An 18399-nucleotide genomic window follows, 5' to 3' on the forward strand; every position below is an offset into this window, starting at 1 on the left:
CATCTATCTACATGACAAAACATGTATATAGTGTAGTATTTATCAATAAGGTCAATTATAACACAAATATACTAATCTGTATAATTCAGTAACAAATCAAACCAGTGATCTATACAATGATTTGACACCACACGCCCTTTGTGAATGTGCTTACTTTCAAAATCAAACCAAAAAACACATCTATCACCACTTGTGGTAACAAATCACAGGGGAAACCCCCTTAGGTGCTTACTCAATTGCAGATTAAATGGGTTTTTCAGAAAGCATAATTCTCCATTCATATAAAGAATTTTGTAGATCTTATTTGTATCGCAGCAGTGTCTTTGTAGGGCCCAAAAAAACAGATGTGGTGCAGGATATGTCAGGTGATGATAAGGAGAGTGTTCTCATCATCTAAGGAGTTGCACCTGACCTATCCTTTATGTTACTGGTCCTATAAGGTAAACTAGAATAAACTATGAACTATTGGCTTGATAAATCATGTGTATCCTTTTCTCTTTTATAGACACAAAGTTTTAATTGGAATGAAAAAAGGGTTGTAGATTTTTATTATGCAGTCAATTCTCATGTTTGGGTTTAAACAACAACAAATGTAAAACATCCCTAAACTGTTTTTAATCTTGGGATTTTCTGGGCACCTCCCATTAATTCCCCATCATTCTTCTCTGGCATCTCTGTGAAACAGTTGTTATCCATGTCTGAATCTGTTTGCAGTTTATCCATGTATGGGATGACTAAATTGTACAGGTCAAGTGGATAAATGGGCAGGCCAAATAGTTTATTGCAGGGGCACAATGCTTCCAGTCACACAATGACAGGGCTTCCTTCCTGGCCCAATCAAAATGATGTCCAATGTCATTGGATTTTGATTGAACCATGCAATACGTTTGGGCACAGCAGTCAGTTTTGCAAATAGAACAGTGAGTAAGGCTCGGTACACACTACAGAATTTTGTGACAAAAGTGTTATCAAAAACGATTTTACTAATGAATGAAGAAAAAAAAAAAGATTTACCTTCAGATCTGTGCTCTTCAACTGTCATAACCGTTGGCTGAAAAGATCATGACTCTGTAAACCCTATGGAGATTCTGATTGTGGGTGCATGCACAGTACAGGATTGGAAGGATGTTGTTCCATAGCTGAGCGAGATTTATAGTTCTGCTGAACAGTCAAAACAAATGATGGTGCTTTAGGATGACTATCGTTCATCATAAACACACTAATGCAGTATCTGGCTGAACGGTCGTTTATTGGGTGATTGGCCCAATAATAGGCTGAAAACACTGTAGTTTGTACTCAGCCTTAGGAAGACCTGGAAAATTGAAAAGTATTTTCAGCTTCTTGTTAAAAAAGTAAAAACCTAGTGGTTTTAAAAATGTATCACCTCACTAGTAACCAACATAACAACAACAAGTAAGACAGTAAGAGAAGAGATATGACTTGGGCAACAGGAGAACAATCATATACTCTATTACATTCTAGTAACAATAGCTGTTACCTTTTACTCTTGGTAGTCCCTTGCCATCCCAACACCATTCTTATCAATCTGTGCTAGTGATCTATCATGTGTAGATTCTTTATCATAACTTATCATAGCACTGATAACATAATTGGAAACATTAATCATAACTCCTGTGATCAACAGTGGGTTTGCTTTAAATGTTCATCTTACACAGGCATTGCATACAATGGAATTAATATAGTTTTATGCAGAGAACATAGATTGTGATAAATGAGGATGGTGTTATAAAGGGTAAGAGAGGTAAAAAAGTAGCACTGCATTTTTTTTATTAGTTAGCCATTTGTATGGGTTTTATTTTCTTTCATTGGGGATTACATTATATCACTGAATTTGTTTTACAGGGATAGAAATGATCTTGCGCGTGTTGTACAACTGTAAAATATGTTGCCACTTTTTTTTTTTTTATCAAACACTCTTATAAGTCTCTATATATACTGTAAAAAACAAAAATTTGTTTTCAAAGGTGAATGAGTAAGTAAATGATGTAAACTCTTATTCATAACTGCACAGATTAAATGATTAGTTTAAAACCATTTCATACTGTTATATCCCAAAGCAATGATTCATTTTTTAATCCACATTTTAGGTTTGCTTCTATGAGGTGGTACAGCCACTGAAGAATAAATTAAGTGAACTTCAGATAAAGAATGAGCAACAATCTGGCGAGCTGAATGGATACAAACAGCAACATAAGAATTTAATGGAGGTGTGTTAACAATTGTTCACAATGGATATGAACAACTAATGATAAGACTTCTTAAAATAAACAGTATACACTATGATTTATTATTTAACTATAAAACTAGCAAACGTCAACAGAATACAAGTATGCTTTCAGCATAAATATTTTAGAATTTTAATCAAATATTGACAATAATAGAAACTGTGACTACAAAGTGTTGCAGTGCAGTGTTGCAAGGATTCATTGTTTTTTAATGAAATGAATTGTAAAGAAAAACATAGGTGTCATCTGACTAAATTGTGATTAATAATATAATATTGCAACTACTTTACACCAAACTAGCATTACATTTAAATGTACTACTTTTACCCTCTCCCTCTCCCACCTCTCTCTCACTCATTTTTATGTTGATTTCAATTGGCTTTCTGCCCTATCCATTCCACGGTAACACTAGACATGCTCAAGTATAGGTACTCGAACACTAATTTGGTTTCACTACTGTTCATCAGTTAGATCCTAGTTTGTGTCTAGCTAAACACCTAGTGCCTCATTTAAAGTTACAAACAAAGCTAAAAGATAATGGACAAAATATGTTGCGATTCAAGGGTTGTAAATGCAATTTCTTTCTGTATGCAGGAAAAAATACTACCTGCTTTTGCAAGTAACACACAATATTGTGCATATTTTTTTTTACAATGTGATTTAGAGTTGAGCAAGGACACACTCCTCCCCAATCTAAATTTGTCTATACACCTTAATTTCTCCCCATACAAGGCAGTATGGTTTTACCAACATCCAAAATGGCACCTCTGTTGTTTGAAACAAAGATAAAACTGTCCAGATTTCTCACCACTATAGCACACATTACTTATCACCTTAGATTCACTTCCAGAAGTCTGCTAATGGTTCTTAACTTCAGTAAACAATCCAGTCACTTTATATTTGACAAAAAACGTATCATTTTATATAATAAGCATGTGTTTAATTTTAATGTATAATTGTATTTTCTGTAACCAGAAAACTGTATAAGATGTAATCAGGACATAATTTAAAATTAAAAGTTACCAAATGCTCAAATGTTGTAAACTCTAATATTGAATTTAGTGAGTCCCTAATAGGTCATTAATGCCTTTAAGGTTTTCTTAATACTAAAAAGTCACCTTTTATTGTTTAACCCCTTCACCAGCCCCTCTTCATCATGGCCATTGATTACCACATGCTGTGTATGCAGCAGAGCATGACACTCTGCTCAGAGGGTATTGATCAGCCTCCTCTAGGCCAGATGTATTTAGTGCCAAGGTTAATGGATTTGAGCTTTGCACTCAAAAAATGACCGCACATCATTCCTCTCTGTAGATCTCAGTTGAGCAAGACTGGAGAAATAGTGCTCCGTATGGAACTTCAGCTCTTCATAACGCTGGTCACCTGGGCATCCAGGGCGCAAACAGGGACATGTGATGTCAGCGGTCACAGAACATATACATTTCTTTTTTACATATAGATTTTTACTAAAATAACCAGGGTTTAATGCAACTTTGTGGGACAGTGTGTAATAACAGGATTCCATGTTTTGATGATGATGGTTCTTCAGCTAATGAGCTGATTGCTGCATTGAGACATCTCACTTCTTCTCATTGAGCGCTATCATATAGTAATCGAGGAGAATGCAGGGGATATTAGTTTTCCCCACATGCAGAACTGATTCTTTGCTTTAAACTGACATTTTTTCTGAACAATTCTACACATGACATTACTTAAAAAGTTTTACACATGCAGCACAACTGATTATTTAAGTAGCTCTCAAGCATTAGTTAAAGTTTATGTAAAAAAAACGTTCCTTAGATAAGTAGCTATGTTTAATGCAAATTAGCTACCCTAATGAGGTTTTTTTTATGTCTCTTAATTAAAAACTTTAGAGCTTCTTGTGGAATATGTCTATTTAGAGCAAAACATAAATGTCCAACAGGAAAGTGCAAATCCCATAGTCATTAATACCTAGACACTATACAAGGCCACCCTATTGATTACCATTTACTGGCAAAGAAGCATGCAGCACGCGGACCACTGACTGTTAGCCAGCCTGATTAACCAGAGGCTTAAACCTATACAGAAGGTAGAAAGAGAAACACAATCTAGTAACTGGGGCTCATCCAGGTGAGAAGATGGAGGTTGTTTCAATTTCCTCTCCCTTGTCTGGTCTATTTCCACTCTATTATACTGGCGAAAGTTCTTACCAGTAGGTCTATTTAGCTTTATTTAAATATGTCCTTTAACTTGAGTTAGTCTTGCCATTGCATCAGATCCAGCTTCACAAGATCAATGCAATACACTGCAGGGTTAAAACTGCTGTCTGTATTAGGCTTTTCTTTTTTATATATAACTGTTTACTAAAATAACCAGGGTTTGATGCAACTTTGTGGGACAGTGTGTAATAAAAGGATTCCATATTTTGATGATAATAGTTGTTCTTCAGCTGCGTTTAAACATGCTAACGTTGGGCAGGTAGTTATTTTTCCTGTGTTACACATGTTCTTGTTACTTTGATCTTCTGGGTTTTTTTTGTGAGGATATTCTATTTAAAATTCTGTATTTTCTCTAGAATTGCAGTATTTTATCATTGCAAAGTAGTTCCTCTAGATGTTGTTAGTCTACTTCTGTTTTGGTAAATGTTCTGATTTATTTCTTTTGGTGGGTAATATTGACTTTTGACTTTGTCAATATTTGCCTTTTGAACATTGAAACTGCAAAACGATAAGTCTAGCAGAGCATGTTTTTAAAATTCTTACAGATGTTTTGAAGTATGTGCGTGTATTTTGTTATATATAGCTTTTTTTCTTTTGAATTAAAAGGTCACTTTTACCAGGTATGCGGGGTGTATTTTATAAATATTTCATACACTCGCAACAACAAATACCTGTAACATTCAAAGGGATTTTTTGCATTAATGCAATTATATATTTGGCCTGCTGATTGGATATTTATGGACAAGTGTAAAAATAATCCTGCTAGTACATAGTTGTCTTTGTCTTCTTTAATGCTTCTATAATATTATGACATTGTAACTAATTTAAACAAGATCTTTATGTTTACGGTATATGTCTACTTTTTATGGGCTGCATTTATCAAATTCAAGTATATTTGAAAGGATTTTCTTTCTCAAGGGGACCAACTGCTTAACTGCAATAATTGGTTGCTTCGCTTTCTAGTTGAATGCTTCTTATTCAAATTTTGGATCTTCTAACATTTAAATGGCATATACACCATTCATGCAGCCCAGCCACCATTTGGAGCTACATCTGCCCAATATCAGCGGCTTTGAAAGCCCGGATGCAAATTGGAATGTACTCTTCATGTTGGTATCATCATCCATAGGAAGCGTTGTAATACTTCTATAAGTCTGGTGAAAATAAGAAATTGTTACTTTTATGACAGAGTTATGAAGAGGAGAGGAGATGTCGCTCGGAACTGGATACCAGATGCCAGCGGTTGACATTGCAACTGGCTGACACGAAGCAGCTAATTCACCAAGGGGACTATAAGATAGAAACTTATGATAAAGTGAAAAGGTTAGCATTTATGTATCCATGTTTTTATTTTCTATAAATGACATATTGAAATTGGGTTGGCAGTGTGAGAGATATCTATTTTACAATGTATAGTGTGTATGTAATTTTGTGCAAGCTGTTTTCCCCATTGACCAGGCATTTTAGGCTTTGTGTAACGTGAGGTTTGTTGCAGTATAGTTCAGTATGTTAGCATGTGCCTCATAAGCTCTGTGATATCTTGTAGCCCTCTACTGTGCTGCTCTATTGATGTAGTCGCCATTGTAAAAGGAATCGCAATTTTTTTATGCGCTTTTGTGTTAATTTTTTGCATTATTTAAAAGCAAAAAAAACCACATAGATTATGGACCTAATAGAGTACTCAGAACAATGGGAAATAAACTAACTAAAATAACTGGTCATGTCAAAATAATTTTTGGGGGATTTTAAAGTTTTTTTTTTTTTTTTTAAATTGAATTTATTTTAATTTAATTTATTTAAACCATGTTCTTGTTGATATTAATGAGAAATATTTTATTTATTGTGCATTTTAACGGTTTTATGCGACTCCCTTCTATGATCTTCTTATAATACATGCTTTTTTATACAATATAAAAACGGAATGTGAAATCCAAATAGCGCTTCACTTTTAACAGCCGCCCGCTGGAATTCAAAGGGAATATACACAACTTCCCAACAATTCATAGACAAATTACAATAATATGAAGACCTACAGGCGCTTATAAATATTCTTTCTAAATAAATAATAAAGATAATACTTAAATTTGGTGATGACCACCCTCCGATTCTTATTTCTCACAAGTATTCATGTGATCATGGAACAGAGAAAAAAAGGACAATATAGTGTAATACAGTCCAATTAATATATATAACAAAAAATAAAAAATAAATAATAAAAAATAAATAAATAGTTCAATAGACACAGAAGATCTTCTCTTATATGTAGACACCCCCTATGGTGGGGTACTCACAAGAGTCAGATGAAATATGGGCTCATCAAAAGGTAACTTGTCTTTTCTTTTCATATAGTCTCCATCCATGGGATATTTCCATTAACACGAATTTTAGATGTTTCACCAGCATAAAAAAAGAAATAAAATATCTCTAGTGTGATATTGCTTGGATAAAAATTTATTCATATAATCACAGAGATATATAGTATAAAAACAAAGTATATCTACTCATACCAGATAGATGAAATATTCAGGCAGTTGGTAAAGGTTCCACAAAGTTTCCAAACTGGTTCCCATGCAGAGTACACCAACATCTTTTGCACCTTGAAAAAGACCAGTTCAGGTCGAAACATGTTGGAGCTTGTATATTGCTGATTTTAATATCTCTTACACTGAATGGATGTTTATGTTTTGGTGTACTCTGCATGGGAACCAGTTTGGAAACTTTGGAACCTTTACCAACTGCCTGAATATTTCATCTATCTGGTATGAGTAGATATACTTTGTTTTTATACTATATATCTCTGTGATTATATGAATAAATTTTTATCCAAGCAATATCACACTAGAGATATTTTATTTCTTTTTTTATGCTGGTGAAACATCTAAAATTCGTGTTAATGGAAATATCCCATGGATGGAGACTATATGAAAAGAAAAGACAAGTTACCTTTTGATGAGCCCATATTTCATCTGACTCTTGTGAGTACCCCACCATAGGGGGTGTCTACATATAAGAGAAGATCTTCTGTGTCTATTGAACTATTTATTTATTTTTTATTTTTTATTATTTATTTTTTATTTTTTGTTATATATATTAATTGGACTGTATTACACTATATTGTCCTTTTTTTCTCTGTTCCATGATCACATGAATACTTGTGAGAAATAAGAATTGGAGGGTGGTCATCACCAAATTTAAGTATTATCTTTATTATTTATTTAGAAAGAATATTTATAAGCGCCTGTAGGTCTTCATATTATTGTAATTTGTCTATGCTTTTTTATACATAGCTTTGGCTCTGGTCTCAATTCTCAGAAGTTACTTTGTTTCAGCTATAAACTTTTAGCAATCAGTATTATTAAATGCATATCTAAGTTATTGGATGTTTATGCATTGTTTATTATTTCCTTGACTGTTCACTGTGACTTTAGGAGGAAAGGACCTGAGTATTTTGTTTTTGTTTAGAATTCCACAATACTTAAACTGTCTGAAGTGGTTCTGATGTAGGGCAAAAATGGCAAAGCATAGCCCAACAATACCAACTACTCAGACTGTAGCCGTACTCAAGAGTGATGAAAGATAGAGAAGATGCACCTTCCTTCTAGCGGTATGAAAATAACTGAGAATACGTATACGCATACGTATGTTATAACTATTATGCAGGACAAATATACTTATTTCCAGTTATATTATTAAGGTGGTTCGTACACTGGATTTAATATGTTGTTTGGTTCCAAATGGTCTCATGTTAAATTTTGGTTTTATTTGTTTCCCTTTTTTTTGTAATAGTGAACGAGATGCACTGGAACATGAGTTGTTAGGTCTCAGAAGAAATTTTGAAATAGTGGATGTCTCACACAAGACAAAATCAAAGGAGAAACATGATTTAGCTCAAGAAGTAAGTGCAAAAATATGACCAAAGCAAACAGATAATTCCAGAATACTTTACATTAAAATATCAGCAGGGCTGTCCAGCTGGCAGCTCTCTGGGCTAGATAAAGCCTTCAAGGAGCTTTCATTATGATTCAGTGTCCATCTGCAGATCTATATCTTCTATTGCATGATGGTTGGTTTAATAAAGGAAAAATGTACATTGTAATTTTCTATCCCAATGCAAACTGTAGAGACAGAACACTGTTTTCAGGGAGTTGAGGATATACTGCTCCATGTAACGTTATAGTGCTTCAGCAAGCAAGATGCTCATGTGACAGTAGAGGAGCCTTCTCCTTCAGTATAACAAGTCACAAAGTAGTGATTCCGCCCTTAGAATGACCGTTCGGTTGCTGCAGTGTGTCACCCCTAAGTGGGTTAACAAGCCTGTATTTTAATACACCATTATCTTCCATGCCCCTCTTTGTTTGTTGGAAAGCATAATCTGTGATTCCAGGTCCAGCACCACTGGGAATGCCTTTGAGAAAATATTTGGGAAATAATGTAGTCGCCAACAATAAGAAAGAAATACTTCCTTGTGTGGTTAGTGCTGCTTTAAACGCAGGCCACACTCCCAGATAAACTGAAAGCTCTGTGACTAATAACAATCTATGTTTAAAGTATTGAGAAGTAAATTTCAATCAAATCAGTCATACAAATTAATGACTTGTACCTTGTGCAGCCGTGTCCTGTGCTTTCCAGTTATTGATTCTGTTATCTAATTCCACACTTAATGGTGACTCTTTATGCAGGCTGACAAAAACCTTTACATGTTGTAAAGAAGTAGTTTTTGAACATAATTCATTCTAAGGACATTATAATAATAGGTTTACTTTTTTGGTGTTATATTGTTGATGCTGCAGCTGTTTTTTTACCGTTAGATTTCAATAGTTTCAATAGCCTGTCACTTTTCACTGCGCTGCAAACAAAAGCCAATTGTATTGTTTTATCATTTTTTAATGGATAGTATTTGTGTATAGTCCAGGTAGCAGGAGCCCAGCTACATGAGTGAGTAGAGGACGAAATATCACGAAGTGAGACGTACTGTAGCTGCTCTCTTATGGACAAAGTTGACTCTTACATGCAGTCATTCCAAATCAATGAGTAGAGAAAGCCATTAATTTGAAAGATGAATATGGTAAAAATAACAACATTCAGTACCCTATATTTAAAAGCATAAAACATGACTTTTTTGTCCTCATTATGTCCTACGATAGCATATTATATGTTGCATCCTCCTGTGATCTGCTCATAACCAAATCCACATTAAATACATGGTGTGTTATTCTAGATAGCTCAACTGAAAATACAGCCTGTAACGAAAAAAAGATGCAAATTAAACTTTCCGGTAATTCCTTTTCCTCGATATACTCCATGGCAGCCTTTATAAAGGCTTAATCCCTTCTAGCTTTAGGTAGAGACAGGAAATTAGAAACGCCCCCATGCAGTATATAGTGCAGCTCCTGCTCTTCCCCTGTATCTTTGATCTTTGTTTTTCCCCTGAAAAACAAAGATCAGGTCAGCCATATATGCTGCATAATAAAAGACAATTTTATTTAAGTAGCTGTGTGGAGAATATGTCTACTAAACTGTGCATCACCAGATGACATCACATCCAATATATAAAGTCTGGGAAAGGTATGAATAGATGATCATCCGGCTGCTCTTGTTAAGTGAACCTACAGGACTTATGGCACCTTACAGCTATTTCTCTTCTATGCCTGTACAATGACTTCTCGGATCCATCTATAGATGGTCTGTTTGGATGGGGCACATCCATTACTAGGTCCAGTTGGGTTCACAAAGTTGTTTTGTGCTGCAAAATCCCTCTTTTCTAAATAATTACACAGAGATTGCTCAGACAAAATCAAATGTATGTAGTTATTATCATCTACATGTGAACAAAAAGATGGCAGTATGATTGATGACTGATATGAAAAGTGGACACCACATTAGGAGAGGTAAATTTATCTCCGTAGATTTATATATGTGCCCGATTAGAATCTCCACATTAAATAGTCTGCGCTCTTCATTTTTCACCCCTGATTTACTACTTGGGGGTTCATCCATATAATTTAGAGAGTCCAATTCTGAATGGGAGCCCCTGTGCTCTTAATTCCATACTTATCTGGGAAATTATTCTCTTCACCCCCTACATAGCATATAAATCCTCTTCAGTCATCCAGGCCATCAATTCTTTACATTGTTCAGGTGGCTGGGGTTTGTTTCCTTGAGCATTGGGAATACATGTTGCACACTAAGGGGCATATTCAATTAGCTTTTAAAATCGTGGTAACGCACCGGAACAGCCGCGAAACGTAATACACGTTACCGCAATAACGTGGATTTTCGTTCGCAGCCCATAGGGTTGCGTACGAAAATCCGCGTTAATGCGGTACCGTAATACCGACAAGAACGCGCACTTTTCGCGGTAATGCGCGTTACCACGAATCGGAAAGCTAATTGAATATGCCCCTAAAGATCCCATCATAATGAGGAGATAATGGCTTAATGCAGGCTCCACAGACTCGGTGCTGATAGTCTTTACCTTCTTTCTTCCTCTTCACACGCTCTGCAAGAGTACTGATATAGGAGAGTATTACTAAACAGTTAACTGACAATAATCCAGAAAACAATAAGCACCCCAACTTTAGGGGCTTACCCAGAATAGGTGCTCTTCCTGCTGGCAATGCTCCTGTGCTCTGTTTGTGGTCACAGCTGTGCCTTTATGGAACAGGGAATGCTGTAGTAGCTGTTGTAAGGTCATGCTGCCTGGTCCTTTATATTGCCATCCTTTAACCTTGGACACGGCGCACCTACATGCAACATTTTTAAAATGTTAATTTTTAAATATCTTTTCTTGTACCGCGTTTGCTACCACTTACAGTCCTTAAACACTAAAAGACAATAAACTACTACTTGTCTTCTCTAACTTCAGATAGAGGCAGGAAGGGAAGAAGAGGAGCTGCACTATATGATAACTGCTGGCGTTTTTACTTTTCTTGTCTCTACCTAAAGTTAAAAGTGGACTAACCTACTGTAACGGCTGCCAAGGAGGATGGAAGAGGAAAAATATCTTTCAGATTTTAGCTGTTGGTATTACTGCTCTCAGAAATTATTACAATATAAACATTACCTTTCCTGCGAATCACCAGCCGGCGCAGTTCCTTCTGGAGAAAGGCTGGAGCATGGAGAGTGCAGAAGACATGTCTGGACTCTCCTCACCACTGCTGACCCATCTGGTTTTTTAGACAGTGAGGCGACCTGCGACATACGCACTGGAGAGATCTAGGGATTTGCTGGAATGGGGTAAAACAGATATTCTATGCAGAACTGAATTTTCAGTTTTGGGCGGAATTATCCTTTAATATAGCCAGAGCTTTCCTGTACATGTCATTCTAGCTTTATTCATATCTATTTGTTTGCTGTACAGTACTTTAAATTAGAGTTTGATAAATCCCAGGAGCACATGTACTCCCAGGATATTCTCTGATGTTTTATTTTCTCCAGCCAATGCAGAGGCATGTATTTCTTATGTTTCAAGTCCATGTATTCAGTATATTATCCGATCTATTACTGCATAACTGTTATATACATCCATTAAAATTTGGTTTAAAGCAGTTCAGATTTTGTTTCTAATAGCTATAGTTTTGTACTGCCAACTAAAGTACTGGAGCAGATCTTCCGATGAAATGTTGAAGATTATACAGTATATTTACACTTATACAGTATTATACACTATATTCTTCAGCCACTTTTTATCAGATGGGTTTATTTCCCTTTATTCAAAATTTTCACCTAAGAAAATAAAACTGCAATGTCTGTATTATTCTATTTGAAATGGCTGAATATGTGCTTTTTTTTCCCTTTCCCCCGGTAGAGCTATATACTTTTACTATCCAAATGTAAATATTTGTGTGTAACAAAATAATGTTAGTAGAGTGGATGCTTTAAGAAATCTTTGCTTCTGATATATTTGGTATGTATTTATTTGTTGAATCCTTGCTGGTTTAGATTTGTCATGATGATTATATGAACTTTAAGTATTGCATGACACTTCAGCAAATATTTGCAATTTTATATACATTGTTACTTGAAAATTGTATTTATTGAATGTTTTTGTTAATAGATTTTGGAAGTTAATACATAGGGTAGATTTGGAAGTTGACGATCTTATGTTTTCTTAAGATTATGTATTGAAATGTAAAATACTTATTCAGTTAGGGTTATGATACTTTGTATGTTTTTTTGTTATGTTATATCATTCAAATTGAAAGGGCTTCCTGGGGTTTCATGCAGTTTGGAAAATATAAATGTTGGCTTCAGACCCTTTTATTTAACTTCAGTCGTAGAGGTAAGTTAGGTTTAGGTCTATTTAGTGTCACGGCATTGCAGCACTTCCTTCCCAAAAAATACTGAACCTTAAGGAATCTTATTTTCTAAAAGAGTTTGCAAATATTATTTTGTGCTGCATTTGTAATAGTAAAAGCCATATTCCTTTGTGTTTTGGGAATAAAATATTATAAAATCATACTAGGACTTCTAATTCATTTTGCAGGCATATTATAAACCAAAGTAAATAACTGGGGAACAAAATAATAAAATTATCTAGGTCACATGTTACCACATTAAAAGATAAAGACAATTCCAGTTGCTTATACTTACTGCAGCTGTCAAACAAGAATACATTTATTAAGGCACGAGAATTAATATCCTTTATGGTATTTCAAGAACAACAAAATAAAATTGTATACATAGTGCATCCCTAAATGCTATATTCCCCATAAATTATCCCCTTCTATCACTCTGCCTGTGGAAAACTGCGGATTTTCTTTCTCTTCCTGTACAAATCCTCTTATGTTTTCATATTTTATATTTTTAAAGCGAGCGTGGGCCACCATTGTAAGTTCCTCCAGTGGGGCCCAATTGTACACCATTCCAACACTGTTTCTAAGGCATCTCTAAGGTCATTTTTAAAGATTAAAAACGGCAACCCTCAAAACTGAACCTTATGGTACCAGAAAACATATTGGGCCTGATTCACTATGGAAAGGAAAAAAAATAAATAGTAACTTTATACCTCAAAACCGAACCTTATGGTACCAGAAAACATATTGGGCCTGATTCACTATGGAAAGGAAAAAAAAAATAAATAGTAACTTTATACCTTGGAAAAATCATGTTGCATTGGAGGGTAAATTTAAAATGTGGGGACAGGTTTTATAGTTGGGGTAGGGCGTGTTCTAGATCAACTTTACATTTCAGTGTAAAAGTAAAGCTATCAAGTATTTGTTTGCTACATGAAAAGCAACCAGTATTTAACTTATGTGCAAAATAATAAACTCATTTGCACCCCTTGCATTGTAACATGGTTTGTCCAGGAGAAAAAGGTACTCCTTTATTTGACTTACTTACCTTAAAGAATAGGGCCCATTGCGTCTAATCAGAATACTGAATATGCTCAATATATGCCTTATGTATTGTTTTCCTCCAGGCACTCTTCAGAACAAATGCATGCTTTTAACTTAGTCCAGGTACTATCATTTTATGTAGGGTCAGTTTTGCAAACCAGTATTCAAAGGTTTACTGAACTGTGAAGAGAACACATACTTATTTTGCATGCAACAGTTAAAAAACATGTCCACTTTCAGATGTTATTTTTAGTACTCAGAGTAAATGAGAATATATAAAATAATATATTAAAATATGGCAAATATTTAATTACATAGCAGTCCACTATAGCATGGTAACCCATGTTTTGGGTACTGACTTTAATTAAAAAGCAAACAAAACCTGCATTATGTTGTGCCTTATAAAGGGGATAGTGTGAGAAAAAGTGAACCTACAAACTGTGTTGGAAAATGTGGCACTGAAAGTAAGGCAAGTAATGTCTAATGGTATGGAGTAATATGTATTATGTTTTCCTTTTTATTCCTTTTGGAAAACAGACTAAAACTGCAAATACCTGCGTCCAGGTACAGCAGGGGTTAACACTTTGTTAGCACAGTTGTGCTCTTATGCATGAAAGCTATAATTCTCTCGTAGTACAGCAGCTTGAGCCATAGCTTAGGCTGGGTACACACTACAAAATTTTCCGACCAATGTGTTATTACGATTGTATCAATGACTGACAAAAAAAAAAAAAGTCACAATCAGCCTGCCCATTCATGCGTAAACTATACATGTTTTACAAGGTTTACCCTCAGATATCTGTCATAACCATCGACTGAAAATATCATGACTCTAAGGAGATCCTGATCGTGATTGCATGCACAGTGCAGGATTGGAAGGATGTCGTTCTATTGCTGAACGAGATTTATAGTTCTAGTTTATAGTTCTGCTGAACAATCAAATCAAATGATAATCTGTGCTTTGTAACGATCCTTGTTCATCGCTGGAGCGTACACACAAATGCAATATCTGGCCAAACGTTCATTTATCATTTGATTGATCCAACACTCGGCTGAAAACACTGTAGTGTGTACCCAGTCTTAGTGATGGATTGGGGGGGGGGGGGGGAGAGTGGTGGGACCATATCTGGGAGGGCAAAAAAAGCAACAGCTAGCATTACCATCTACTATTATTTTTATCATTTATTGAAGAATATACTTAAGGTGACAGTGCCTTTATATCTTTAAGAAAACTTCAGAGATTAACTATGTTTAACTTTACACAACCTTGTGTCTTGATGATTGTTGCATATCTGACCACAGAATTTCATATTTAAAGTATTTGTGGTCAGTTTTTTTTTTTTGTTTTTTTTAAACCTCATGCCTTGCTGAAACATTAATTTTCCTGATTGTTTCTTGACCAGTGTTTATGTGCAGCAAAGCATTGAGAACTAGTACAAAAGATTACATTGTTTTAAGAAGTAAAGCCTACCCTCACGTTGATTTGTTATTTGGATAATATTACATGTACATTTCGTAAGTTATAAATATGTTATTTTTCTGTTGGCTTTGAATATAGAGTATTAAATTAAAGGTTCAATGTGATATGCTTAGTGGGTGTCTTAGACCTTCATATCACAAGTTGTGCTATTTTTGCAGCTGGTTTAACAATACATTGTTTCCAAGTGCGTCTAAGGGCTCTAAAAAACTGCTTATCCCCATCAACATCTTATTGGGATCTTTCAGATGTCAATTGGTTCTGGTGGAAAATGCAGAGATCGCCAGTATTTAGAGGAGCCATTAATTTGCTCTGTCATAATCTCATCTCTCATTAAAGACCTCCTGTCAGTTTAGATCAAGTGATCAATAATCCCTTCACAATACAATGCCTCTACCACGATGTGGACACCTTGTGGAATCCTACAAATAAAGAATAGTAATAATAGCTTGTCATTGGGATAAGGGATAGGTGTGACGTAATTGTTGGCGAAGTATGATGTCATTGGTGGGACAAGGCCGGAGTCCGGGGTAAAGAAAACATGACAGAGTAGACAAAGACGTTGCAGACATAGCTTTCTTTACTCATGTATCATAAACTGCAACAACTATGTCTTACATATGCCTTCCCCTGTATTAGATGCAATTGGTCAAACACATTACTACAGGTTAGTGTGCCCTTTAATGCCCACAACAGCCTGCCACTTTTTGTGCACAAGTGGGGAATTAGTAGAAAATCTGTATTCACGAGATAAGTGTGATCACTATGCAAACTTTAGGAAAGCAGGATTTTATGTCAATGTACTTATTAATAAAGATGGTATTAAAGGAAATATGTCTAGTTTTTAAGAAGTCTTGGGTTATTAATTATCAAGCACCGTAATTTTTTATTAAAATTGTTGATTTAAAAAAACAAAACAATATAGATGAATGATATTAAAAATTTCAAAGATGTGTATACATTAACCTTCACAGAGTCTTGTTTCACATCAGATGTTAACATAATAATATGAAGGAGATTAGGTATATTCTTTGTTCTGTCTTGGAGAACCTCATTGTCATCCATTAAGATTAATGGAATTGTGAGCGTTACATACCAGATTATTATGAAACATGACAGAATACATGTTTAAGATTGCTAATCCGTAACCTTTAAATTAGTAGTTGTGTATTTTATTGAATAAATGCGGGTTATAGAAATCACATTGAGCAACACTTATGAAAACTAGCGCACAAATAACTGTTTACAAAAGGTGTTGTAACCCAAATTAATCAGATTTCATTGGTCATTTTTCTAATAGTTTAGAAAATTAAATAAAAAAATCTTATTAGCTGTTATGGGCTGAAACCCCACCTGTGCACAGGTTTTCAAAACTGTCCTGTATTGTTTAAAAAAAATTACTAAAACTTCATTGTAACTCAAATTTAACTGTATTTTACTATACAGGTCAGTACATTGCAACAGTCTGTTTCATTGTTGCAAAAGGATAAAGATTTCCTTAACCGTCAGAACATGGAGTTGAATGTCCGCTATGCCCATGAAGAGGACCGCTTGGAGAGACTTCAGAGACACCTAGAAGATGCCAAAAAAGCAAGGGAAGAAATGTATGAAAAATATGTTGCTTCTCGGTGAGTATTCCACATTTATCCTGTAAGGAAAACATTCCAGACATTTATTTGCCTTATCCCTTTACACCTGACGATCTCTGTCACTGCTGAAGTTGTGAAGGTTTTACATTCCCGTGGTCCCTTTATTCCTGTACCTCTTTTAATAGACAACATCACAGCAAAACTGTTATTTAGTATTTTGTTTAAAAAAAAAAAAAGCCTGTATATATTGTGTTCTTCTAATATGGTTACTATTTTCTCTAATTGATGTATAGTAAATATCTAAACATGTTTCTATAATTCTGTCAGTAGTTAAATTATTGGTGTTGGCAAACCTCCAATAATTTACCTCAATTTAATTAGCTACTTCTAATTGCAGAAGGCTTGTTGTGCCTTACAGAAGGCTTGTTGATATTATGCAGCACAAAAATAAAGGTATAGGTATCATTGTCCATACCACGGAGAACTAGATGAGTCAGAGTAGCTTTAGATTGATATTTCCTGCTGTGAACATTAATATCATCTGAATTTTACTGGGACTCGCTGGCCTATGAAAGTGATCATTGATCAATTGCTGGTGGGCAGTTCTCTGCAAACCATGTATGGTTTATTAGAAGATAATGCATATGGTTTATTCACTTCAACTTTGAATATTGCATTTTTCTCTCCGTGTGTTTTCAGATTCAAACAAAGAAGTAAATAGTTAATTTCATGACTGGGGTGTTATGTCACTTCAAGAAAACAGATTCATAATAAATATAATGCAGTTGCTGAACATGACCTGCATTAAAAGAGCATTCCTATATTTGTCATACCGATGCAAATGTATTTAACGTAAAAGAGTATTGTAACTGTTTGGGAAGTGACTGTCCTCTAACAGATACAGACTACTCTGTAGGTGTGTTTTATATTTAAGTAAAATACCATCAATTACACCCAAATTAAAATTTTCAGACAGATATAGTTTAATACAGTTTTACTTCCCACTACATTACAGACAACTTGAAGCTACCTCCCACATATTTAGGATAGTGTACTAACTGGATTTTATATAGCTTAAAAACAAAAAAAACTGCCAAACTTATGTTACAATCGGATCTGGCTGTAGCTGTTTCGAAGCGTTTCACTGTTAGTTGCTTACCTATTTATTGAGGGCACAAAGCAGGGAAAACATGGCATTTTAGGGACACAAATGAATTCTTTGTGTTAAGGAAATGTAATTGGCCTCGCCATCATATTGTGCATTTTTTTTTTTTACAGAAAATAGGTGAATTTCCCACTTTTCAGCTAAGAAGCCTATTATCTTTTTTGATGTGGTGAAGGGCTGAAAGTGCAGTCAGTTGAGATGCTGTGACATCACACTACCTGCCCCTGTGGTTGAATCTTCCAGTCTGCATCAGTCACTCTGTCTTCTCGGTTAGAGAAGCACCTACCTCCTTACATGGCAGTCAGCTGCAGAGGAGTGACAGAGCATGGTGGACATTTTGAGTTAAACATAAACACACAAGTTATTATTGTATATTATTCAGC

The 18399-nt window shown here is 35.0% G+C and overlaps 1 protein-coding gene across 1 annotated transcript in view; it reads left to right on the plus strand.

The window, feature by feature from the left end:
• The window catches only part of PIBF1 (progesterone immunomodulatory binding factor 1), a 168708-nt gene that overhangs the window by 13521 nt on the left and 136788 nt on the right, over nucleotides 1-18399 (plus strand). The window contains exons 5-8 of the mRNA XM_075199822.1: nucleotides 2109-2228; nucleotides 5637-5770; nucleotides 8234-8342; nucleotides 16709-16890. Coding sequence (XP_075055923.1) covers nucleotides 2109-2228; nucleotides 5637-5770; nucleotides 8234-8342; nucleotides 16709-16890 — 545 coding nt within the window. The remainder of the gene's footprint in view (nucleotides 1-2108; nucleotides 2229-5636; nucleotides 5771-8233; nucleotides 8343-16708; nucleotides 16891-18399) is intronic.

Source organism: Mixophyes fleayi, chromosome 2 (assembly GCF_038048845.1).
Source record: "Mixophyes fleayi isolate aMixFle1 chromosome 2, aMixFle1.hap1, whole genome shotgun sequence".
NCBI lineage: Eukaryota > Metazoa > Chordata > Amphibia > Anura > Limnodynastidae > Mixophyes > Mixophyes fleayi.